Source organism: Bos indicus, chromosome 19, assembly GCF_029378745.1.
Source record: "Bos indicus isolate NIAB-ARS_2022 breed Sahiwal x Tharparkar chromosome 19, NIAB-ARS_B.indTharparkar_mat_pri_1.0, whole genome shotgun sequence".
NCBI lineage: Eukaryota > Metazoa > Chordata > Mammalia > Artiodactyla > Bovidae > Bos > Bos indicus.
The window spans coordinates 30,129,682-30,155,893 of NC_091778.1; the positions used below are offsets into that span (position 1 = coordinate 30,129,682).

At 43.9% G+C, this 26,212-nt stretch overlaps 1 protein-coding gene across 1 annotated transcript; it reads left to right on the top strand.

The window, feature by feature from the left end:
* Window positions 1–207: 207 nt before the first annotated feature.
* CFAP52 (cilia and flagella associated protein 52) lies at window positions 208–25,935 on the top strand. Its single transcript, XM_019982508.2, has 14 exons — window positions 208–336; window positions 2,173–2,372; window positions 2,761–2,897; window positions 6,356–6,484; window positions 7,295–7,394; window positions 8,257–8,373; window positions 10,606–10,706; window positions 11,225–11,395; window positions 14,297–14,445; window positions 16,322–16,467; window positions 19,119–19,270; window positions 20,550–20,652; window positions 24,357–24,468; window positions 25,558–25,935. Exons 1-14 carry the CDS (start codon window positions 255–257, stop codon window positions 25,731–25,733), a joined length of 1,875 nt encoding a protein of 624 aa, XP_019838067.2. The 5' UTR covers window positions 208–254; the 3' UTR covers window positions 25,734–25,935.
* The last annotated feature ends 277 nt before the right edge of the window (window positions 25,936–26,212 follow it).

Below are 26,212 nucleotides of genomic sequence, written 5' to 3' on the forward strand. Positions count from 1 at the left end.
AGACTCTTTACATGGAGGAGGAGGGAATTAGTCTGTGCATTTCGTGCCCCTTAAATTTCCAGAGAAATACTAGAAAATTAAAAAAAAAAAAAAAAAGCCCTCTCTTGATTTTCACGAGGGCAAAAGGACTCGGACTCCGTAGGCCGGCTTTCAGCGCGACCGTGGATCTGACGCGCATGCGCAAGTCCGTTACCATAACGACCAGAAGACGCTGCACCTCTGTAGGCTGAGAGGAAAGTGAGCGGAGTCTCCAGATGATGGAGACCCAAACTTCGCCCAAGGATGAGGTGGCTGAGGCAGTGGAGCTGGAGCTTGAGGCCGTGATCGGATTCAATGGTGAGACCTCGAACGTGTCTGGGCTAGGTGGTTTAGGGACCCCAGGGACAATGTGGTGCAACCAGGGAGAGTGAGACACCAGGCGGCACCTGGAAGGCAGCTTGGGACACTGGCATGAGTCAAGCACTGGGGACCCAAACAGCCTCTCCTCCCCAAAGATCTTAGAGTCATGTCCTCGCTCCGGACCTTAAAGATTCGGGATGGGTTTTGCCAACATCTGAAAGGAACCAAATGCCCCCTTACTAGGCCATAAGGATAAAAAAGTGTGATCTGAAACCCTTCTCCCACTAGCCAGCTCTCCCCTGGCTCTAAGCCCCACACAGCCAGCAAAACTGTCTGCCCCTCAGTATTGGATTACAGAATACGTGTAGGTCCCTGGGACCAAGTAACCTCTAAAATCCCAGCTGATGTACTAATGAGAAGGGGCTGGAGGGAGTGGGGAACTTGTGTTTTGAGCAACCACTTTAGGGGATGATTTGTCTTCTAACCAGAAGGAAGGTGAGGATTTCAGACCATGATGGACACCACGGGGAGCTGGACTGGGGAGGTGCTTTGGTCAGAGGGGCCTGGTTGTTCCGCTCGAATCTGACTTATGACCACCTCCTGTTTGGAACATGAAGAGGGGAAATGCTGTTTGGGTTTTGAGAAGGATGAAAACAAACAATGGATTGCATTTTAGAAAAAGCAAACTTTTAAAGAAAATGCATTGTGATGCCTGAAAGCTTTAAAATTGTAGTAATGTAGACACAGAACAATCAATAACTAAAGCTTTAGCACATTCTAGGACTTGGCTCTTGAGCCTTCTCTTTGTTTTATGTTAACGGTCTCTGATAGAAATTGAGCACTTAGTACATCCTAGTACTGGCCATCTTTAGAGCTGGTCACCAGATCATTGGTAAAGGAAGTGAGTGACCTGCTATGAGGGCAAAGGATCACACTGGTGACCAGTAGAGAGCCCTGCTACTGAATTCAGTACTGTTCAATACTGTTTTGTAGCGCTCAGAGAGTATTGTCAGTTATATCTCAGTGTCTCCAATTATCTTGGCCTTTTAAAATTCAATAAAATTGAATTGTTTTTGCCTTCTTGGTTTTGTGACAACTTATATTCTTTCATACAGTCAAATATGCATTTATCTAAAATTACTGAATGCCAAGTAGTATGGTGGGCTTCCCAGGTGGCTCAGTGGTAAAGAACACGCCTGTCAATGCAGGAGACACCAGATGTGGGTCCCATCCTGGGTCGGGAAGATCCCCTGGAGGAAGAAATTGCAACCCACTCCAGTATTCTTGCCTGGATAATCCCACTGACAGAGGAGCCTGGCAGGCCTACAGTCCATGAGGTCACAGAGTCGGACACGACTGAGCACACACGCACACATGTAAATAGTATACTATGCACTGAGAATATAGAGTAATACAGGGGGTAAATCCATAGTCATACTTAAGAACAAGAGCTTAGAAAAGTGGAAAAATACAGTGAAATCTAAGGAAAAATCAACCATTATTACTTGTCCCAAAGATATCTCTGTTAAACTTTGGTATGATCCTTTCAAATGTACATTGACATAATTTTTTAATAAAAGTGGACTCATGCTGTATATATTATAACCAGACTTTTTTCTACCTCGGATGCCCTGAAAATCTTTCGTTAGCAGTGAATATACTCTATACCAGCCTTGTCAGTAGAGTAAAATTACCTAATACTGCCCAACCCCCAAACACACACACTTATTTTAGTTGAACTAAGGCTTATTTTAAAAGCCTTATGCTCAGTCTAAATAAAAACAATTAGCCACTTCTGCCCTCGACTTTTATTATTTTCAACCTCTCTTTCAGGACATGTCCCCACTGGTCTAAAATGCCATCCTGACCAGGAGCATCTGGTCTACCCTCTGGGTTGCACCATCCTCATCCAGGCAATAAATACTCAGGAACAGAATTTCCTACACGGTCATGGCAACAACGTCTCCTGTGTGGCCATCTCCAAGAGTGGACTTTACATTGCGTCTGGACAAGTCACATTCATGGGCTTTAAGGTGAATACATTAAAACACCACCCACCGTGTATTGATTCAGAGGCGCCTCCCAAGAAAAACTGCCTCACTTCAGAGTAGCTCTGCACTGTCCTGTGTACACCCTGCCTCCTCTTCCCTTGGCCTCTCCTGGAACTCATTTTCGCTCTGTGAAGCTGAAAGTAAAGGCACCTGGTGGCTTTATACCCAGTGCAGCAGCTTGTGACTGGTAATACCTAGAAACAAAAGTCCCCGCTTACACCTGTTTCTGTTTTGTTGCTGTCATGTTCGGAAGACGTGCTCTAATTTCTAGAAAAGTGATGAATGATTATTTTTTCACACAGAGAGGTAGCTCTCTCCTCTGGTCCTTTCAAAGCCTGTCTATGGTCTGACAGTGTATTCTTGCCCCCAGGCAGATATCATTTTGTGGGATTATAAGAAAAGGGAGCTGATGGCTCGGCTGTCACTTCACAAGGGCAAAATTGAAGCTCTGGCCTTTTCACCAAATGATATGTACTTGGTATCACTAGGAGGCCCAGACGATGGAAGGTAATGAACTAAGCACACTTATTTCTTTTCTACTAGGCATATTTCTAGACGTGTTAACAACTGTCCCCTTTCTAACATTCTCTGTTTGCCTGTCTGTATTTGAGCATGTGTGATGTGAAAAGCTTATGAAGCTCATATGAATTTGGGAAATTATAAATTTTTGGTGAAAGAGTTCGAATTAAGCTGAAAAGACAGAAACAAATAACAAAGAAAATATGTAACTATGAAAGTAAAGTACCTGCATATATATGTAGAACCAAGCAAAAACTGGGGGAAATGTCATTTAAAAAAATACATGTTAACTTTTAGTGGCCATTGATAATTTAAAATATTTATAGATTTTTAAAGACTTAAAGTGCTTATAGAGAGTTCCCCAATTGGTTGGGAAATTTATATGCCCTATATTAAGAAAAAGCACAGAATAAAGAATTCTACTTACATGAAACTTCATCTGTATGAAAAGACTGCAAACAAAAATAGTGAAAATTAAATATTCTGAAATGCTAAGAATCAAAAGAAAAAAATTAAAAAGCCCGTGAGGAAAATACCATAAGACACTGATTCTCAAGCCTGGCAGTGCACTGAAATCAACTGGGAGCTTTAGAAGATTACTGGTGGTTGGCTCCACCTTCAGAGACTTTGATTAATTGGCCTCAGTTTTAGGAGTTCTAAAGATTTCCCATATGATCCTAATTTGCAGCTAAATCGAGAATCATTGCTGGAAAAGATGACATCATCCTTGTCATCATCATCTTCATCATCGACCATAGCTGTTTGTTTTTTTGTTTTTTTTTTTTGAGCACTTACTACAGGTCAGATGTGTGCCAAGCATCTTAACTGCATTATCTCATTTAAGCCTCATGGCAACTCCACGAGGTGGAGCTCTTGGGGCTATATGACAGATGAACTTGAGTCACCAGCTGCTAAGTAGCAGAGCTGGGGGACAAACCCTGAAGTGTGACTTCAGAGGTGGCATTTTTAACTTCCCTAAGGCATGATCTTTGACCTCAAGGATCTCACGGTCAAGGTTAGTAGGGAGAGAATACATACAAACGAAATTGGGGGAAAAGTATTTCAAAGCATTATATTAGGAAGAACAATCAATGCAGTGCATATTCCTGTGTAAGTGCTAAAGGAACACCCAAGGCTTGTGTAGGACTTAACACTTCGGTGCACTTTTACAGATATTTTCTTGTTTGAGCTGCAAAGCTTAATTACAATGGAAATTTATATTCATGTGTAGTTATATATTGATAGTTCTCAGTATATAGCAAAGTAGTCACATGTCCCTGGCCCATCCCCATTTGACTGTTTTTTTCCTCAACAGAAATGCGTCCAGCAGTCTATTGCTATTCTTAACTTACGGTAGTTGTTCTCAATCTTGGGTACACATTGAAATCTCCTGAGGAATCATTTTTGCCAAAATACTTCCCCAAGACATTGTTTACATGTCGTGTTGTGCAAGCTTTGCCACAATCAATTTTAGACCATTTTCAACCTCAAAAAGAAACCAGTGCTCATTAGCAGTCACTCCCCATTCCTGCTGTGTTAGTTCCTTCTGTGTAGCAAAGTGAGTCAGTTAAATGGAGACATATACCCATTCTTTTTTGGATTTCCTTCCATTTAGGTCACCACAAGATCATTGAGTAGAGGTCCCTGTGCAATACAGTAGGTTCTCATTAGTTATCTATTTCATACATAGCAGTGGAGAAGGCAATGGCACCCCACTCCAGGACTCTTGCCTGGAAAATCCCATGGATGGAGGAGCCTGGTAGGCTACAGTCCATGGGGTCGCTAAGAGTCGGACACAACTGAGCGACTTCACTTTCACTTTTCACTTTCATGCATTGGAGAAGGAAAAGGCAACCCACTCCAGTGTTCTTGCCTGGAGAATCCCCGGGACGGCGGAGCCTGGTGGGCTGTCGTCTGTGGGGTCGCACAGAGTCGGACACGACTGAAGCGACTTAGCAGCAGTGTATATATGCCCTGGTTTGATTCTTGGGTCGGGAAGATCCCCTGGAGAAGGGATAGGCTACCCGCTTCAGTATTCATGGGCTTCCCTGGTGACACAGATAGTAAAGAATCTGCCTGCAGTGTGGGATCCCTGGAGGAGGGCATGGCAACCCACTCCAGTATTCTTGCCTGCAGAGTCCCCATGGACAGAGAAGCCTGGCAGGCTAGCACAGCACAGGGTATGTGGAAAGACTGATGCTGGGAAAGACTGAAGGCAAAGTAGAAGGGAGCAGCCGAGGATGAGATCGTTAGGTAGCATGACTGACTCAATGGACATGAATTTGAGCAAACTCTGGGAGATGGTGGAGCACAGAGGAGCCTGGCAAGCTACACCCCATGGGGTTGCAAAGAATCGGACACGACTAAGAGACTGAACAACAACAGTGTAAATATTCAACGTCAATCTCCCAGTCCATCCCACCTCTGCTTGTAACCGGAAGTTCATTCTCTACATCTGCGACTCTATTTCTGCTTTGCTTAGCAAATAAGTTCGTCTCTACCATTTTTCTAGGTTCCAAATATAAGCAATATTATACAATATTTTTCTCTTTCTGACTCACTTCACTCCGTATGACAATCTTTAGGTCCATCCACATCTCTGCAGTGATTCCAGGGTTTAACGTAATACCCTCTCCCCTGCATTCTTGATATCATTAACCAAGCACTATCAATTTAGGACTAAATTGTATGATTACACCCAGAAAGATGCAAAGGTAAGCTACAACATGTTTGTGTGTGTGCTCAGTCATGTCTGACTCTTTTGTGGCCCCAAGGACTGGGGCCTGCCAGGCTCCTCTGTCCATGGATTTCCCAGACAAGAATACTGGAGTGGGTTGCCACTTCCTACTCCAGGGAATCTTCCCGACTCAGGTATCAAACCTACATCTTCTGTGTTTCCTGCATTTGCTGCTCTTTACCACTGAGCCACCTGGGAAGCCCTGAGCTACAACAGAACTACTCTTAGTGTGGTCCCCAGACCAAAGCACACCAGAGACTTTTTAGCAAAGCAGATTCTCAGACTCCACCCCAGACCTACTGAATCAGAACGTCTGGGGGCAGGTCCTAGCACTTCCTGCTTTGGCAAGTCCTCCAGCTGAATCAGCTACATGGCATGGTGAAGTTTGAAAACATCCCTATGTCATTCTCTTTTATTGCTTCTAATTAACAATTTTTTTTTTTTTTTTTTTTGCTGGAGTATTTCCCCAAGGGAATTTTTTACAAGCGATAAATGAGTGGTAAACTTTTATGCCCTGCCTGTCTCAAAAATCTCTTTATTTTAGTAAGAGACTTAGATGTCTGGGGGTTGGGGGGATGGTTAATATAATTCTTTCATTTCTTTGTGAGTAACCTCTTGTATTTCTTTCCTTCTAGAACGGCTAAAAGAGCCATTTCTTATTTTGAAAGCCCGTTTCCCCCTGATTCTCTTTGTCCTTTCGTCTGAGCAGTGTGGTTGTCTGGAGCATAGCCAAGAGAGAGGCCATCTGTGGCAGCCCCGCAGCCGGCCTCAATGTCGGGAACGCCACCACAGTCATCTTCTCCAAGTGCCGCGACGAGATGTTTGTCACTGCTGGAAAGTACGTGTCTGCTGTCAAGGTTTCTAGAACATGTAAATCACCCTATTCGCTTACAAAGAAAACACAGTCATTCCAATTATGGGGAACGTGGTTTTCATCCTGAAAAAAGAGATTCCATCATAATTTTCACACGAAAAATCCCAGCTGATGCTATCGGTAGAGAACCTACCTGCCAATACAGGAGCGAGTTTTTAGCACGCACGTAAAAATTATTTTGGCTGGAAGTCCTTTTAAATACAGTTATTTAATCATTCTGTGCTTCCTACTGAAAAAGTTCTGCTGATTGGCTAAATCCATTTCTGCCTCTGGTCTGCCTGTTACTGATAACACACTGCCCACAATCTGTGCTCACACTCAGGGCGTGTGTGCACACTCAGTAACTTAGTCATGTCCAACTCTTTGCAATACCATGGACTGTAGCCCACTAGGCTCCTCTGTCCATGACATTTCCCACGCAAGGATACTGGAGTGGGTTGCCATTTCCTTCTCCAGGGGATCCTCCTAACCGAGAAAGAAAAAGTTACTGCTCTTCAATAAGATTTCTGGTTTGGTACCCATCTATACTGGATTCTCTGTGACAATTCCAACTTCAGGAATTCATTATACCAAATCAAATGAGAAAGCCTGCAGATGCTAGTACTTCGGCATCCAAATGACGACTGTGTCTTGGGGAGACCACCAGGCCATAACAAATCCTCAAAAATACCTAGTTCTCTTCCTTTCAGCTTCTCCTTCAAAAGACTGCAGAAAACAGAGAAGAGATGAAGGATTTATTAAATGGGTCTCCAGTTGATTGTTTCTTTTCTCTAGCGGGACAATTCGAGTATGGGAACTGGATCTCCCAAACAGAAAGATCTGGCCAACTGAGTGCCAAACAGGACAGATGAAAAGAATAGTCATGAGCATCTCAGTAAGAATTACTCTGTTATTTTATTAGTACAAGTCCTTGTTAATAGTACTGAGCAAGACAGGGGTATGTGTGTGTGTGTATGTGTGCATGTGTGTAAGTACATGTTCTTTGGGCTGGGGGTGGGGAGGGGAGCCCTGGACATGGAGGGCACTGCCTGGGGAGGCACAGGTGAGGGAGTCTCACTTCAGGAGCTCCCGTGGGAAGCTGGAGAGGCTGCCTAGACACAGCTCTGGGGGAATCTGTTTCAGTGGACCTGAACTGCCATCAGACCCCAGGAATCTGCCTCACCTGGTGGGAAGCAGGGTAGCCAGGAGGTGCTCAAGGCCCACAGCACCTCCTGTTGCCACTCATGTTATTTCTGCACAAGAAATAAAGTTTCTAACAATGAAACTCCTTGTTGAAATGCAGTCTCCTCCACAAAGAGGGATTATTCATGTGTCTTTAATGTGGATTCAGATATTCATGCATATAACCCCATTCTCCACTCGTTTTATGAATGTAGACTTTGGGAAATAGGAAATAAAGCAAATACATATTCTCTCTGGAGGAGCACACCTTCACCCTAGGAGCCCTTCGGAGATGCCTCAGGGAGTGCATGCTAATAGCAGACACAAGTCCATTTCAGTGAAATTCACGCTGATTGGAGTCCGATGTTTCATACAGTTCTGAATTTGGCCCTGATTCTGCTCCCCTTGAAGGTGTTCTTACCCATCTTCGAGTCTGAGGAGACAGAAGTCACCTCAAGGACTTTTGGAGGTCTTCATAGGGTTCAGAGAAAACTCATCCCCTCCCTGATCAGGGGCTCCTGGGCATCAACTGGGCAAACCAGGTCTTCAGGTTTCCTTGTCTCTCTCATCCCCAGATGGCTAATGACGATAGCTTTTTCTACCTTGGCACCACCACTGGAGATATTTTAAAAATGAACCCCAGGACAAAGCTGCTGGCAGACACAGGGCCTGCAAAGGACAAGTTCAGTCTGGTAAGTAGAGACCATCAAAGTCTGCTTGCCCTGCTGTTTTCTAGTGATTTCCTCCTGCCACTGTTAGCACAGACTTCCATCAAGGGTTGTGGGGAGAAACAACACGTCTATGGTGCACCCAAGGCCACACTGCAATTTGCAATGTTCATTGACTAGTTCGATCAAACCCTCATCACTGGTGTATATTCAGGATATCCCAGGTGTCCTCAATTAGGGGTCAGAATCACACTTTTTTTTTTTTTTGCATCTTCAAAGCTCAAGGCCTGTGGCTTTGTGATTTGTAATCACATCCATTCCAGCATTTGGGCAGTCCAGTTGCCATGTGTAAGTGACATGTGCTCTTTGATTTACAAGACTATCTGTCATTTTTTTCTAATCTAATAACTAGATCTTAAACTTTAGCCTCAGCTGACATTTTAAGTCATGAGCAAGATGTAGAAATTGTTCATTGTTTATATTTGCAGAATTCCTAACAATTCAGGTTAAAAGTCCAATAAGAGACTTTGATCTCCAAACCAAAATAAAAAGCCTACCATCAAAGGGTAATTGGACAGAATAAGTGCTGTTATTTCCAGTGCCCCCAGAAAGTTACAGGGCTGTTTCTACTAAACTTTGGATTTCAAAGCTTCTTTCAGGTTCTGCACCTATCTATCTCATGTCTGATAATGGAACAGATGGTTCAAGCTTAGATAATTTTCCACTTAGCTGATGGTCCCAAGAAGCTTTGAAATATTGCACCGTGTTCCTGGGAAGGTGTTAGAGTTTTCTAAGTCACATAACCACTTATTATTCAGCTTTTAAGAATGGGAGAAAGCTACAGTATAGGTAGAGTCGAGTCTAGCAATAAGCAGAGTCTAGGAGAAGGCAATGGCACCCCACTCCAGTACTCTTGCCTGGAAAATCCCATAGACGGAGGGGCCTGGTGGGCTGCAGTCCATGGGGTCGCTAGGAGTAGGACACGACTGAGCGACTTCATTTTATTTTTTTACTTTCATGCGTTGGAGAAGGAAATGGTGACCTACTCCAGTGTTCTTGCCTGGAGAATCCCAGGGACGGGGGAGCCTGGTGGGCTGCCGTCTCTGGGGTCGCACAGAGTCGGACACAACTGAAGCGACTTAGCGGCAGCATAGGCACAGGCCAAATCAGTGTTTTTCAAATGATTTTTAGGAGAGGGATTCCAATATATTCAACAGATGAAACCAAATCAGATCAGGCTGAAGGAGGGCAAGGTTGAGAGTCCTGCCAATTCTGACTCTGAAAGGCTCCATGGGTGAAAATTCTGACCTGGATATTTTTGCTGAGTACTTGGAATGTCAGTGCTTCTCCAGAAAAGATGCTGACTGTCTCAGTGTTCTTTAAACCTGTGGCACTTAAGTTTCCCCCATGGATGCTTTAGTGCTTAATTCAGGTGTAAAGGTAAATTACATAATATAAAGCAATGTTTCCAAGATGCCCGTTACACAAGTGGAAAGATATCATTCTTTCAGGGCAAAGGGATTGGAGGTATTTGTTTGAATATCAAGACAGTTGGTTTGAATATCAAGTAATTCTTCATCTTTCTAACCATAGAGCCAACTTTTTTTTTTAATTTAGATTTTTGTTTTTTATTGAAGTATTCAGTTGGCCAAAAAGTTCATTTGGGTTTTCCATACATCTCACAGAAAACCCCAAATGAACTTTATGGACAAACCAATATAATTAACTTACAATATGTAGAGCAAGGGGGCTTCCCTGGTTGCTCAGTGGTAAAAAATCTGCCTGCCAAGTAGGAGAGATGGGTTCAATCAGTGGGTCAGGAAGATTCCTCTGGAGGAGGAAATGGCAACTCACTCCAGTATTTCTTGCCTGGAAAATTCCATGGACAGAGGAATCTGGCAAGTTGCAGTCTACGAAGCCACAAAGAGTCACTGAGCATACATGCACACATACATATACATATATGCCCTTTCTTTTGGATTTCCTTCCTATTTGGGTCAGCACAGAGCACTGAGTTCCCTGAGCTCTATACTAGGTTCTCATAAGTTGTCTATTTTATACATAGTATCAATAGTGTATGTGTGTCATACAGAGTAAAGTTAAGTCAGAAAAACAAAAATCGTGTATTAATAGATACATGTGGAATTGAGAAAAATGGGACAGTTGATCTTATTTGCAAAGCAAAAATAGAGATGCATAGATTCCTAATGATGAAACCATTTAGCTTTTTACCCTTAATGTTCTCTCTCCCTCTAGGGAGTGTCAGCTATCTGTTGCCTGAAGATGGGGGGTTTGTTGGTAGGCTCTGGAGATGGATTGCTGGTCTTCTGTAAAAGCCCCAGCTACAAACCTATCAAGTAAGTTACCCCACAGGGTTTGGATGAGGAGACACCCTCTAGAGAGAGGTTTGCTTAGTCGGCAACTAAATGATGTGGACAAAGTGATATTTGGTTTAAAACAAATCTCATCTTGCTATTAAAATGAGTAGCTGGAAACACAGTAGATGGTGGTTTTTGCCAATGAAAAGATTCCACTTGTTAGACATGGAGTGAATGAAGTGTTTTTTGGCCATGGTCATTTTTACCCATTTATTTGCCTGGAATGTTCCCTGTATCTAAATCCTACTTGTGTTCCACCACCCATTTAGAGGGACATCTCACTGTAAACTTCCTTGATTATCATAAACCATGTGGGCCTCCCCCTTTGCTGACCATGGGCACTTGATATTCTAACTCCTGCCTTTCCAACCGTGTGATCTCCTTGAAGGCAGGACTCAGGTTCTTATACCTAATATGTATCCTCTATAATGCTTCAGACAGTTAATAAATGCTCATCAATTGAGTAAATCTTCTTCACCTTTTGCTTCTCCTTAAAGGAAAATCCAGTTACAAGGTGGAATCACCTCTATCACACTTCGAGGGGAAGGACACCAGTTCTTTGTAGGAACAGAAGAATCACACATTTATCGTGTCAATTTCACTAATTTCAAAGAGACTCTCATCACAACTTGTCACTTTGAATCTGTTGAGGACATTGTCTTCCCATTGTAAGTAGAAGAGTAAAAAAGTGATAAGAATGTAGAGATTTGATGCCATGTGCAAGGAAATTTAATTTTATTAACACATTTTTCACCTACTAACATAATCAATCATGATAAATCATAATGTAATTTACATTATGTTTATGTGTGGTGTGTCTCACCACAGCAAAGATTTGAACAGCAGACCAGTGTTACAGCTTGGTTACAACTCAGAGTTTTATTCAGCAAGCAAAGGATAGTACATCTTCAAAGCGTGAGGGTGGGCCGACCCCAAAGGAGAGGCCTCAATCCTTGGCTTCCTCCATTTATTCATTTATCTCCTCCCTGCTGAGCCTGCCCTGTGCAATTGCGCTAGCCAAGAAGGGGGTGTGTTTGTTTCATCTGAAGTTCTCACTCCAGTCCATGGATTTTCTTTTGTTCTATTTTCAAGGTCTTTTCCCTTTCTTTGTCTTTTAGCCACCACCCTTTTGGACTCCTTTTTGCTATTCTAACTACCTAACAATAATAAATTATTATTTTTTTCTCCATGAATTTTTCTATTGTAGTGAATTATGTTAATAGATTTTCTTTGGCTTTTACCAAGCAGCTACATTCATTTTATAATTCAAATTTGGGCCTCTTTGGAATGTTGGCTTTTCTAGTAAATTCATCATGGAAAGGGTGAACAGACTGGAAAAACTTTCCTGTTTTCCACTGCTGTCTGGAGCACAACTTAGTAATGCCTTTTTTCAAACATCTTTCAGGTCGTTTGTTTGCACCTCTTGTGTCTTCCAGATTTGGCTTGCCTGATGGCAGTGGCCATAAGATTAAGAATTCCTCTGAACCTAGTTGCTATATATATTGGTAAATCTCTCACAAGACAGTGAAACATATAACCATGAGCAGTTTTAATGTCAAACAGAGCTGCCATCAGAGTCTGTCATTATTTGATTATGAAATCTATTTGTCTTTGGCGAGATTTGTCCCATAAAGTTGGTCACAGTTTTTGCTCTGAACTTCTTCAGTAATTCATTTGAATTTATAAAACTCAAGATCATTGTTGTATAGGCAGCAAGGCTCTTTGAAAACTTGGTCCTTGAGGTCACCAAATGTAGTTTTGGTTTCCTGAGCCTTTGTGATTAGGTCCCTCCTATTTCTAAAAGTGAAAATGGCTGGTGCCTCCCATCAGGCGAATTCTTATTTGAAAATTGGTCATTTCCTTTCTGTGTCACTTTTCCTGTCTTTTTCTAAGGAGCTTGGTAGAATCAATCTGTAAAATACTTGGTCCTGGTGTCTTCTGTAAGGGTAAGTTTTTACATGTCTTTTCAATTTCTATGCAGTCTTTAATCTAATCAGGTTTCGTACCCCTTTCTTTTTTTTTTTAATAGCTCTATTGAAATATAATTTACGTATCTTAAAATTCACCCTCTATACAATTCAATGGCTTTCTTAGGGGTATATTTACAGAGTTTTGCAACCATTATCATAATCAATTTTAGAACATTTTATATCCCCCTAAAGAAACATCCTAGCAGTCACTTTAAGTCTCTAAGGTTCAGCTTTCAGCCACCCAAACTAAGCACAGTTGGTTAATGTAGTCAGTTAAAAAAGCTCTCAGATTCATCCATATAGTGCTGACCTCAAAAAGAGAATCTTAAAATTTTTTAAAAAGAAAGAAAAAAATAGAATTTGAAAAAGAAAAGTAGTGTCCTCTCTGGTCTCTGCCTCCTGTTTTTTTGTTTTTTTTTTTTTCCTCTCGAGGTTTCCTGCACCCCCCATGTGTAGAATTCAACTGGCACACAGGAATTGGGGCAGTTTTTAATAATCAGAATTTAGGTCTTCCTCTTATGATTCTCTTGCTGCCAGGGTTTTCCCTTTAAATTCCAGATGAATTTTCCAGCCCCTTACTCTGATGGCCGGCACCTTTAGTCAGTGAGGCTGTGATTTTTCTGCTACTTTTTTTCTGTGGTCACCATACCTAGGGAGTTTGGGGCATCTCTGGTTAGAAAATCGCACAGTAATGATTCTTAACCCTTTCTAGTTGCACTTAAAAAAAGGTATTTATTTGTTTTTTTGGCTGTGCCAGGTCTTAGTTGATCTTTGTTGCTGCGTTCAGGATTTTTCTTTTTTTTTTAGTTGCAACATGTGGGATCTAGTTCCCTGACCAAGGACTGAACCCAGGCCCCCTGCATTTGGAGTATGGAGTCTTAGCCACTGAACCACCAGGAAAGTCCCCCAGTTACACTTTCACAAGAGCAAGCTCTTCTTGATTTCTATTTTAAAATATTTTCAGTGTCTTCGGGATTTGGCAGCCTTGTTATTGTGTTCATTTTATCTGTGTTTTATAATTGTTATTTGTGAGAAGGTTTGTGTGACGATTTCACTGCTCCAAAATGTGGTATTTTATTTACTAATTGTGGCCAAGCAGTGCGCCTTGTGGGATCTTAGTTCCCCAGCCAGGGACTGAACCTGGGCCCCCAGCAGTGAAAGCTCCCAGTCCTAGTAACTGGGCCACCAAGGAACTCCCCATCAAATGCCATTCTGCACAAGGAATCTGTAAGGCCATTAAGCCTGAGACAATAGGCATCTAAAAGCATCCTGGTGGCTTCCCTGGTGGCTCAGATGGTAAAGAATCTGCCTGCAATGTGGGAGACCCGGGTTCGATCCCTGGATTGGGAAGATCCTGTGGAGAAGGAAATGGCAACCCACTCCAGTATTCTTGCCTGGATAATCCCATAGGCAGATTAACCTGGCGGGCTACAGTCCATGGGGTTGCAAAGAGTCGGACACAACTGTGCAATTAACACTTTCAAAAAGCATCCTTCCCTACATCCTCAAGAAGCCCGTTTTAGCGTCAAACCTGCATCTGAGAAACACTGTGCATCTTGTGCAGCTGCATGTCTCACTCCCCTGGTGGCTTCTCTGCAGCGGCACCGCTGAGCTCTTCGCCACCTGCGCCAAGAAGGACATCCGAGTGTGGCACACGCTGACCAACAGGGAGTTGCTGCGGATCACCGTGCCCAATATGACCTGCCATGGCATCGATTTCATGCGGGACGGCAAGAGCATCATTTCCGGTAAGGTCGGAGTACCAGGTTTGACTTCCGGTTCCGGCTGTGGCTTCGGTTCTTGCTAGTCTTTTCCTACCAGGCTCCGTGTGAGGATGAACTGGCGTGGCCTCCCACGGTCCACTTGCTTTTCATCTAGCCTGTTTTTGGAATTCCCTTCCAGCTAGGATTCTTTCTGAGCTAGGAATTACCAAACAGCAATTTCTCTTCCCCCACATTGCTTCATATAGCATGTTGCTTTCTCTCTGGCCAGGAAAATTCAGTTTTCACCTCACAGGGTGGATTTGAGGCCTTAGCGAGTCCAGGATTCTTGTGTGAGAACCCTTTTTTGTTGCTCAAGAGATTAAAAACCTGACTTTAAGTTATAGCTCCAAGGGAATTTATTTTTAATTCAGTTGATTATATCGTGCCAAAATATTTTAACATGAATTATAGACACCATGATATTCTATTTCTGAAGACTTCAGTATGCATCTCTGAAGATATTTGCCTATAAAATAATAATTTCTTAATATCATTTATGTTCAATCCATGTATAAATTTCCCCAACGGTCAAAAGTGAATTACTGGTTCACATCAATGAAAAGTCAAGTGAGTCTTTCAGTTCAGTTCAGTCGCTCAGTCGTGTCCGACTCTTTGCAACCCCATGAATTGCAGCACGCCAGGCCTCCCTGTCCATCACCAACTCCCGGAGTTTAGCGGCAGGTATTAAAATGGTGATATCAGGGGAATTCTCTGGAAGCCCAGCTGTTAGGACTACATATTTCCACTGCAGAAGACACCGGTCCGATCCCTGGTCAGGGAACTAAGATTGCATGTGCCTGGATGCAGCCAAAACAATCGTTATAATAATATAAAATGATGATATCAGGAACCATCTCACTGCCCTCTCTTCTTGGCTTTGTCTCCTTGTGCTGCTTCTACCTTGGGGCATGTTTTCTCCACATAGTGGTCCCCAGGAGCTCTTGGTTTGCATTACACTTAGAGCTAACAAATCCTGGGGTCAAAAATCTTGGCATCATCATCACTTCTCTTTTTGTCTTATACCAAAACCCCATTTCTCCTGCTCCAATGGCTCCTTCTTCAGAGTATATCCAAGATTCCATGCATCTTATCATCTCCACCCTCATCTCAGTCACTACCACCATCTCTCTCCTAGATTATTCTGGTAGCTTCCTACCAAGACTCCTTGCTTCTGCCCTCACCTGTCACCTTTCTTCCACGATCTGCTCTCAACACAGAAGCCAGGAAATTCTTTAATTTGTAAGACTATGCCATTTCTAGTACTCAAAGGTATTTTTCCTTTTTAAGACTTTTTTTTTTTTTGATGCGGGCCATTTTTAAAGTCTTTATTGAATTTGTTACAATATTGCTTCTGTTTTATGTTTTGGTTTTTGGCTGGGAGGCATGTGGGATCTTGATGTTAGCTCCACAATGAGGGATTGAACCTGCACCCCCTGCACTGGGAGGCAAAGCCTTAACCACTAGACGGCCAGGGAAGTCCCCAGGGCTGACATGCTTTTAAACAGAACTCTTCTGGAAGCTGACTTCTGATCCCTGGTTGACATCCCAGTTGCAATATCAACCATCTAGTTGACTGTGCAAGTTTTACAGCTCATGGGAGAGGTGGGGGATGATCTCCCCAACTAATGTCTCCTGGGGTGGGGTACACCAGGAGGCAGGCTTAGCTAAGGCGAGCCGTTCATTTCCTTTGGGAGGTGTGACCAGTTTGGGGAATCAGGGAAAAGGGGGCTGTGATTCCTGGCAGTGGGTGGGGGACTGGCCTCTTCCCTCTATCACCACCACTGTCCCCTCACATCCTGTCTCTCACTTAGGATTTAGAGTATGCTCATCCTGCCTGCCTTCTCTTTCCCTTTCATGCCAGCGTGGGACGATGGTAGAATCCGAGCCTTTGCCCCGGAGACAGGCCGACTGATGTACGTTATTAACAATGCACACAGGATTGGCGTGACTGCCATCGCCACCACCAGTGACTGTAAAAGGGTCATCAGCGGCGGAGGAGAAGGGGAGGTACTGTTCTCCAGGGCTGAATCTTTTAAAAATAGTCACATATTCAGAGCAAATGCCCCATTTGTTATTGTTCTTCAGTCAGAAAATCGTGTCTGATTCTTCGTGACCCCATGGACTGCAGCACGCTAGGCTTTCCTGTCCCTCACCATCTCCTGGAGTTTGCCCAAGTTCATGTCCATTGAATCGGTGATGCTATCCAACCATATCATCCTCTGTTGCCCTCTTCTCCTTCTGCCTTCAATCTTTCAACTGCCCCATAACAGGCCACTAATTTGATTTTTTTCATCTGTAGTAGGAGTCAGGCAAGACCAAATTAAGGTTTTGATGAAACTCTGAAGTCCATCATACATTAAAGTTCTAATAGTATAAATACACATATCAATATATTTGTTCCCAGAAAGGACATTTAGGATACGGACATGAAAGCATTCTATATGGAATCGAGCTAGGGACCAAGTTGGTGTTTTGCCAGAGGTTTGGAATACCTTTTTTTCCCCTTCAAAAACCATAGTGAAGTTGCTCAGTTGTGTCTGACTCTTTGCGACCCCATGGGTTGTAGCCTACCAGGCTCCTCAGTCCATGGGATTTTCCAGACAAGAGTACTGGAGTGGGTTGCCATTTCTAAATTGTCTTTATCTTGTTTTTTAAAGGAAATGCCATTTTTGGACTCAATTCTTTAATCTACCTATACACTTTGACCATCATTTTAAAATTAGTACACTCAATCATTTTCTTGCATCATTTCAAGGAGCCTAAAATGTCTTTTCATACATCTCAGTATCTCCCTTCCCTCTACTCCCCGGGTTTTTTTTCCATCCCAAAGCCTTCCTTCTCTCAACATAGGACATTACATTTTCCTTTCCTTTCTCCATGCTATCATAGGAATGACCTAAGGAGAAGAAAGAGACAGCATCTTCATATAGCCTCTGGCAGAGATCAGACCAAACCAGTTAGTGTCTGAGTGTTTTAGTTCTGGAGTCACACTCAATTTTCTCAAATTTCACTCCCACCACTTCCAAGCTGTGTGACCTGGGCTGTGTGCTTTAACCTCTCTGTGATTCAGTGTCCTGTAAAAGTAAAGTGTGACATGAAGATAGCAATTCTGATATTAATGAGATACTTTACACCCTTTATTTTGCACTGTCTTCAGAGCCTGGTGTGCCTTTCATGGTCAGAGCACATCTTCTAGACAAGACCTTGCAGATGCTCCACAGACCCGCCCAGCCCTGAGCCATCTCCCTCCTCTCTGGACCCTTGCAGCTCCATTCCCTTCCGTCATTCCTGCAGCCTAGCTGTTGCTAACACCCGCAGCATCCTTGCTTGCTCCCTCAGCCTTTGGGGGCATCTGCCTTGCTGAGGAGGGCTTCCCAGGTGGCTCAGTGGTAAAGAATCTGCCTGCCAATGCAGGAGACATGGGTTTGAATCCTGGGTTGGGAAGATCCCCTGGAGAAGGGAATGGCAAGCCACTCTAGTATTCTTGCCTAGAGAATCCCATGGACAGAGGAGCCCAGTGGGCTGTAGTCCATGGGGTGGCAGAGTCAGACATGACTGAGCACACACATATGCACCCGCGTGGCTGAGGAGGGCTACTGGAGGAACTTACACATTACAAATTGGTTGCCCCTGACCCTGGTTAGCAATCTTTTCACAGTCCCCCCTCCCATTTCCATTGGCTACTAAAGACCTTTCCTTCCAAGAGACATAGTCTTTAAGGTCTTTTTAGGTACGGGAGGCCAGGGCTGCTGGTCCACAGGTGTGTACTGGTCTGAATGCAATGGTTACTAAAACACACTTGAGTATTTTACTTCCATTTTCATTGGTAAATGCCCACTACCTGAGTTGTGAAGACCCTAGTTTTCCATTTCATGTTCAACTAGACTATGGCTCTTTCATTGTCTTGTATCACTTATACAAAATTATTTCTACTTTCCTTGTTTTTCCTAGGTCCAACACATTCATTATAGGAAGCATCTGACTGTGAGCATCTGACTACATGATAATGTTTTCTGGTCTAGCTGTGACAGCATGTTTATCCATTACAGGACCCACTGTTATAACCAAATAACTTTCCTTTTTACTTACCCTTTTTTTTATTACAGTTAGGGCATCAGTTATGAAATTTTGTGTGTAGGTAGTTGTATCACCTCTGCATTTCATTTCAAGTTGACAGAGGGGTGTCAGACAATATTTGTTATTGAAAGTGGGTATTGACTTTGATGGGGTTGAGAACCACTGATTTTAAACAATTGAAACTGAGCAGCTTATGTGAAAGTTTAAATATGGCCCTGGGTACCCAAGAGATTCCCTGATGGCACCAGAAATTTGATAGCAGTGCTCAGCAGAAACGAGCAGACATTATTATTTCACTCAGTTCAGCAGCAGCCCTTGCTTTACTGGTTTTAGCAGCGGGGGCCTGGTAAATTTCTCAGCCCTAAAAGTAAAAATGGATGTAGGCTCCTGGTAGGCGTCTTCCTGGCTCCATGAAAGAATATTCCCGCCCTGCAACTTGATATCCCCACCCCACTCAACCAAGATGAGAACAGGGAATTAGAAAAACAAATCAGGCCCAGGAGGTGAGAACACTCTTGGGATCTGTTTTTCATCAGAAAGTCCCAAGTTGGAACTGAGAGCCTGTGCTTTGTGGCTTCCAGGTGAGGGTGTGGCACATAGGCCACCAGACCCAGAAGCTGGAGGAGGCACTGAAGGAGCACAAGTCCTCCGTGTCCTGCATCCGGGTGAAGAAGAGTAATGAGGAGTGCGTCACAGCCAGCACGGACGGCACCTGCATCATCTGGGACCTGGTGTAGGTACCAGTGATGGGGAGGACCACTGATGCAGAATGCAGTCCCAGCTATTGAACTCGAGGGAAAACTCAAACAAAGGGCAGAAACCTGCCTCTGGGCAACAGGAAAGGGGTGCATCTCAGAAGCCATTCATCTCCATGACTGTTGAGGGTTCACAGATACTGGTGGAAAGGGCAGAGCTTCCAGGAAGAGCTGGACCTTAGAAGTTTCTTGATGGATAGGGAAGTAGCTCTCTAGATACACAAAGCAAAACATGGTTTAACTTACACTAATGCAACTCCCTGGCTCAGTGTAAAGGATCCGCCTTCCAAGCAGGAAACACTGGTTCGATCCCTGGGTCAGGAAGATCTCCTGGAGAAGGAAATGGCAAACCACTTCAGTATTCTTGCCTGGAGAATCCCATGAACAGAGGAGCCTGGTGGACTATGGTCCATGGGGTTGCAAGGAGTTTGACATGACTTAATGACATCACTTCGTGGGAAATAGATGGGGAAACAGTGGAAACAGTGTCAGACTTTATTTTTTTGGGCTCCAAAATCACTGCAGATGGTGACTGAAGCCATGAAATTAAAAGACGCTTACTCCTTGGAAGGAAAGTTATGACCAACCTAGACAGCATATTGAAAAGCAGAGACATTACTTTGTCAACAAAGGTCTGTCTAGTCAAGGCTATGGTTTTTCCAGTGGTCATGTATGGATGTGAGAGTTGGACTGTGAAGAAGGCTGAGCACCGAAGAATTGATGGTTTTGAAGTGTGGTGTTGGAGAAGACTCTTGAGAGTCCCTTGGACTGCAAAGAGATCCAACCAGTCCATTCTGAAGGAGATCAGCCCTGGGTGTTCTTTGGAAGGAATGATGCTAAAGCTGAAACTCCAGTACTTTGGCCACCTCATGCAAAGAGTTGACTTATTGGAAAAGTCTCTGATGCTGGGAGGGATTGGGGGCAGGAGGAGAAGGGGACGACAGAGGATGAGATGGCTGGATGGCATCACCAACTCGATGGATGTGAGTCTGAGTGAACTCCCGGAGTTGGTGATAGACAGGGAGGCCTGGCGTGCTGCGATTCATGGGGTCACAAAGAGTCGGATATGACTGAGCGACTGAACTGAACTGAATGACTAAATAACAATAATACAACTCCCCAAGAAATGTGTAAATATCGATTCTCCTTCCATAGACCAGATGGCTGGGTGGCCATGTCACAGGCCAGGCTCTACTGGTAAATAAGATTTCTCTAGAAGAGAATAGTGATTTCACAGCTTTCGGATCTGTTTTTCAGGCGTCTTAGGAGGAATCAGATGATCCTGGCTAACACCTTATTCCAGTGTGTCTGTTACCACCCGGAGGAGTTCCAGATCATCACCAGTGGCACAGACAGAAAGGTAAGGGTTGGGACCTTTCTGGTTCATGAGAAGAGCCATGGTGCCTCGTGACCACGGGTACAGGCTCTGGAGCCAAGCCACGCCAGTTCGGAGGATGGGAGTGCCGGTGATCCTCTGTGTCACTTTGGAAATGCTGTGTCATTTTCTTGGGTGCCTTTGCTTCGTTGTCTGCAAAATGGATGTGACGACACCACTGACCTCATGGATTACAGTCATGCTTGACTTTAATCAAGCTTGTTTTCATATAGTGTGAAAGTGAAAGTTTCTCAGTTGTGTCTGACTCTTTGTGACCCCATGGACTGTACAGTCCATGGAATTCTCCAGGCCAGAATATGGAGTGGGTAGCCTTTTCCTTCTCGAGGGGATCTTCCCAACCCAGGGATCAAACCCATTACAGGTTTAATGATCCTGCATTACAGGCAGATTCTTTACCAGCTGAGCCACAATGCTAAAAGCTGAGGGTGAGGGCTGGCACAGAGCAGGCACTTAGTAAGTACTGGTTTTGATTATGAGGAAATTTTTAGGGCTAGAATGGAAGTGCCATGTCCAAAGCAGTTGTCATGTGATTAAATTCAAATTGAATGACAATGGAGCTCATCTCTCAACACTTCATGCTATAAGTGAGTGCTCAGTCGTGTCCAACTTTTTGTGACCCCATGGACTGTAGCCCGCCAGGCTCCTCTGTCCATGGGATTCTCCAGGCAAGCATACTGGAGTGGGTGGCTGTTTCCTCCTCCAGGGCATCTTCCTGAGCCAGGGATCAAACCCGTGTCTCCTGCATTGCAGGCGGATTCTTTACCCACTGTGCCACCTGGGAAGCCCTCATCACCCTACTTCATCAATATGTTAAAAACCTCTTTAGCTGGGGGGGTCCATGTCCTTGGGTGGAAATCGGCCCTTCTTTTGGGGGGAATATTTCCTCCTCAGAGTGAGCAAGAGGCTTCAGGAGAGAGGGGCAAGGAAGCTGGTAGGGTGTCTCCCATCCTGCCAGCCACATCAGATCCGTCAGATCTTGGCCTGATTCCCTGCCAATCCAGGTATTGGGTTTGGATCCCCCTAATTTAGTCTTTGAGACGCCTTTGAGATAATTGAAGAGGAGGTTGCCTATTTATTGTTTGCCAGCTGCAGTCTGAGATAATGGAGTGGAAAGTATAAAAATAGCACGGGCAAAGTTCTAAAGGGACTTGCCCTCCCCACCCCCACGCCCATAAATTTGAATCCAGAAGTGGGGATTTTTCCTGTTTAAGCTTCCGAGGTGAGTGGGAACTACAGCCTGAAGACCCTTTCTTTCATTGAGGCAGTCCTAGCGTGGGATGGAAAAGAATTTCCAGACACGGAGCATTTCAGAAGGGAGTGAGTTTACTAAGAACAAAGCACAGATACAGCGGGCACTGTGAGCGCAGCGGGCCAGCCCCACAACAGGCCCAGGAGAGTCGACAGTTTTCATGAGTTAACAGCCAATTTCTATAGCCTCAAGACAAAGAAAATTCCTGGGGGAAAGCTAGCGTCAGGTGGTTGGTTGAGGCGCTTTAGGGTGTTTACTGAAGTGGGCGTCTTTGTCTAATTGGGAGTCAAGAAGCTTGTTAGTGATAATCAGGGGCTTTTGGCAGTGCTTACAAAGGGGCTCAACTTCAGAGGTGTCCTTGGTTCTGGGCTGTACTTCCATGGCCTTGGTACAAGGCCTTGCATCTGTGATCTGGGGGCAGGATTCAACAGCTTTGTCATAAAAACCCAAGGACGGCTGCCTGAACCAACCAGACAGAGTGTTCTGGGAAGGCGTGGAGAGCTGCATCCTTTCCAGTCTCTAGGTTGTTAGTTTCTTTGTGTCGCATCTGTCCAAATTGGCCCACACCTGCCTATCCCCTAATGCATGCTTGACTTGTGGTCTAAGTGGGCTTCCTCTGGGAACTAGGATGGATAGATATTAAGGAGCTAATCACAACGTCATTATAAATGCTCTGCTATACGATTCATATCATTTCTAGATTAGGGTGATATCTGCTGTATTCTAGGTTTCAGCTTATGAGACTTGAAACAGTCCATCTCCCTCTTATTTGAATTTTGACCAGACTATTCCAACCATAAATCACAAATCTGTCAAACTAAGCGCTAGGCGCATGACAGTGTCCCTGCTGTCATGGAGGCAACTTACTTTCTGTATTAATTTTGGGTGGGAGGGGCTGGAGTTGAACAGTACACATGTGACAGAGTCCATGAATGAGCAATGAGTAATAAGTGACCAAGATGATACAAGATGGCAAAAGAGCTAAAAATACATAGATCCGGTTATAGGGTACTGGCTGCGAGAAGGAAACTGCTTTAGGGAGGCTGGTCAGCGAGCCCTCCTTAAGGCGGTGACACTTGAGCTGAGGCCTCAGTGCCAGGGGGACGTAGCCATGCTTTGATCTCAGGGAAGACCACTTCTGGCAGAGGACCCTCAGGAAAGCCCAGCTGAAGATCACTTTGACTTCCTTGGTCAAGGAAACTAGTAGTCAAGCACCAAGGACTTACATGGATGTGATTCCTGAGAAACAAAGATTTTTGGCATGCCTCCCCCCGGCCCCCTGCTTTTTTTGTTCTCACTATGTGGCATGTGGGATCTTAGTTCCCCAACCAGGCAGGGATTGAACCTGTGCCCCCTGCAGTGGAAGCACAGAGTCTTAACCACTGGACTGACTACCAAGGAAGTCCCCTCAGCATGCTTTTACACTTGTTTATGCTTTTAGTCTGAAAACCGAAATTTATTGTTAAAGCGATCCAGCATCAATAGAAATTATAAAAAAAAAAAGAAAAGAAAAAAATTTTAAATAGCATACACAATTTCTAGCTAAATTCAGAGGAACATAGATTCCTGGTGTTCATGACTGAAATACAGCAAGTTTCCATCAACACGAAAGACAGAGAAAGTTCCGGGTGTAATACATACCTAAGTTCCCACTCCCAATTTCCGGTCAAGGGCACTTTTGTTTAGAAAGAAATTTTATTTTTGAACAGGGTTGTACATTGACAAGGTTCAAAGTTCAAAAAAGTATAAAAGCAGTATATTCAGAGAAAAACCGTCGCTCTTTGAGCTCCTGTCTCCTATCCACCCCTAACCTAGTTTCATGGCCCAGGAAGGTGGCAGGGGTAATATAATCAGTTTCTGTTTAAACCCGTCCCTGCAAAATCTTCTGTTGCTTTGAGTCTGAAGAGAAGGTGGGGATAAGTGTGGGGTGAGGAAGAAGGAGGGCCAGCTACAGCGAGAGCTGACTTTGTAAGGCCCAGTCTCCAGAATTTTGCAGAACCGCTCGTTCTCCAAGCTGAAGGCCCTAAAGAAATTTCATTTCCCCTCCTGCCAAGCCTAAAGAAAGCTTTGCTCTCCTCCTTTAAGTGCAGAATTGTGCACTGGCCGGTTTCTTCTTCCCTTTACAGCTTCCTCCAGGCTCAATCTGCTCCATCTAACCAAAAAGCGCTCTCTGTCTCAATCCAGTTTACCAGCATATCAACATCTCTTTAAATAGAATGCAAATTTAAAAGCCACTCCTAAAAATATTAAAATGATTTCTCCATCCCCTGCCTTAGCCTATTTATAATGTCAGCCGATACATCATCCCTGAGTATATTTCTGCTGCCTGCTATATAAAGTAGAACCTTCTTTTGTTGGCGTGTGCTTGGATGATTCCACTGAGCTGAATCCTGCCCCATGCTTCGTTCTCCAATTCCAGATTGCTTACTGGGAAGTGTTCGACGGCTCAGTCATCAGAGAGTTGGACGGTTCCTTGTCCGGGGCTGTCAACGGCATGGACATCACAGTGGAAGGGGTGCATTTTGTTACAGGTCAGTCCTGGAATCAGAGAAGAAAGCCAAGCTTAGCTTATTTAAATGGAAACCTGGAATTCCCTGGCCAGGGGGCAACTGCAGTGACCCCAGAAGGGTCTAAAGGGCAACGAGGTTAGATTCAGGCCTGTGCGCTGCAGCCTATGTGGCTAGGAAAGAAAAATCCAGAAGTCACATTTCAATGAGAAGACACATTTGCCTACGAGCCTGAGGGGCACAAATAAAAGCTAAGCTTCCACTGTTTGCTTTTTCTTTGTGATGGGCAGCAATGATATGTGCTAAGTTACTTCAGTCGTGTCTGACTCTTTGCAACCCCATGGACCGTAGCCCACCAGGCTGCTCTGTCCATAGGATTCTCCAGACAAGAATACTGAAGTGGGTTGCCATGCCCTCCTCCAGGGAATCTTCCCAACCCAGGGATCGAACCCTGTCTCTCAGTTCTCCTGCATTGGCAGGCAGGTTCTTTACAACTAGCGCTACCTGGGAAGCCCTACTTCAATTAAAAAAAAAAGATAGAAATAGACCTTTACATAGACTGGGCTATCCAGCCTGCCTTGCTGTGATGTTTCCTACTGAAGTCTTTGATGCCAGGCTTTTCAATCAGCATGTCCAGGGGGCATTTGCTACACAATGTGCCCATTGCAACAGCATCAGTCTTATTTCTTGCAGCCTCTTTGAGTCTTCAGGACAGTAACCAATTAATGTTCTAAATCAATGAAAGTTTCACAAATACATTTACATAAAGGAGGATATAAAAGTAGACACAGTATAATCCCAATCACATATTCAGCTGTGTAACTGTGTAACTTACAGAGAAAAGACCAGAAGGAACTAAACCAAGAAGTTACTAATTGTTATCTCTGGATGGTGGGATCAAGGGTGATGTCACCTCTTTACTTTTTTCCCCTCAAATTTACTGCAACAGTTCTAGATTTTTCCCAGTCAAGGAAGAGTGTTTATAAAGATAGGTTTTTTCTTCCTTTAAATCATCACATGGGGAATGTATTGAAAATGGTCGTTTTTAAAAATCAGGACTGTTTTCTCTCTGTTCTGTTGCAGCCATGCCATATAACTGTTTGTCTGTTTCAGGTGGAAATGACCATCTGGTCAAGGTCTGGGATTACAATGAGGGTGAAGTGACCCATGTTGGGGTGGGACACAGTGGCAACATCACCCGTATCCGGATAAGTCCAGGAAATCAGTACATCGTTAGCGTGAGTGCCGATGGGGCCATTTTGAGGTGGAAATACCCATTTCCCTCATGAAGCAGCAGAGATCTCCTGGATTCACAGCATCAATTACCATCTTGTTGAAGAAGCCTGAGACTCCTAGACTAATCTTGCTTTCTCACACCTGTGTTTTTGTTCTTTGATCAAAATATTTTATCTACAGGTTTCTCCTTTCCTTTATAGAATGCATTGCACATTCTTGAATTGTATATTAAAATTGAGATGTGTTCAAGAATAATTAATCTAGACTGTTTTTTTTCATTATGAGTAAATTCCCAGTCATTGGTTTCCTATCCTAATCTGTTCCATGAGTCTGCAAACCCCACAGCCCTTCCTCACAATTTGTTGCAGATAATCATTGCTGTAATTCTCTAAAAACAAAGAAGGTGAGTTTATTTTCTTTTAAAAAAATTTTTTTTTATTTTGAATTGAAGGATAATTGCTTTACAATATTTTATTGGTTTCTGCCATACGTCAACATGAATCAGCCATAGGTATACATGTGTTGCTAAGTC

Excerpts from the sequence above, each read along its gene's own strand:
- CFAP52 (XM_019982508.2), top strand. The coding sequence starts at position 255 with ATGATGGAGACCCAAACTTCGCCCAAGGATGAGGTGGCTGAGGCAGTG. Across the intron at positions 6,485-7,294 it reads ATGTTTGTCACTGCTGGAAA|CGGGACAATTCGAGTATGGG; the intron begins GTACGTGTCTGC and ends TCTTTTCTCTAG. Across the intron at positions 8,374-10,605 it reads CAAAGGACAAGTTCAGTCTG|GGAGTGTCAGCTATCTGTTG; the intron begins GTAAGTAGAGAC and ends CTCTCCCTCTAG.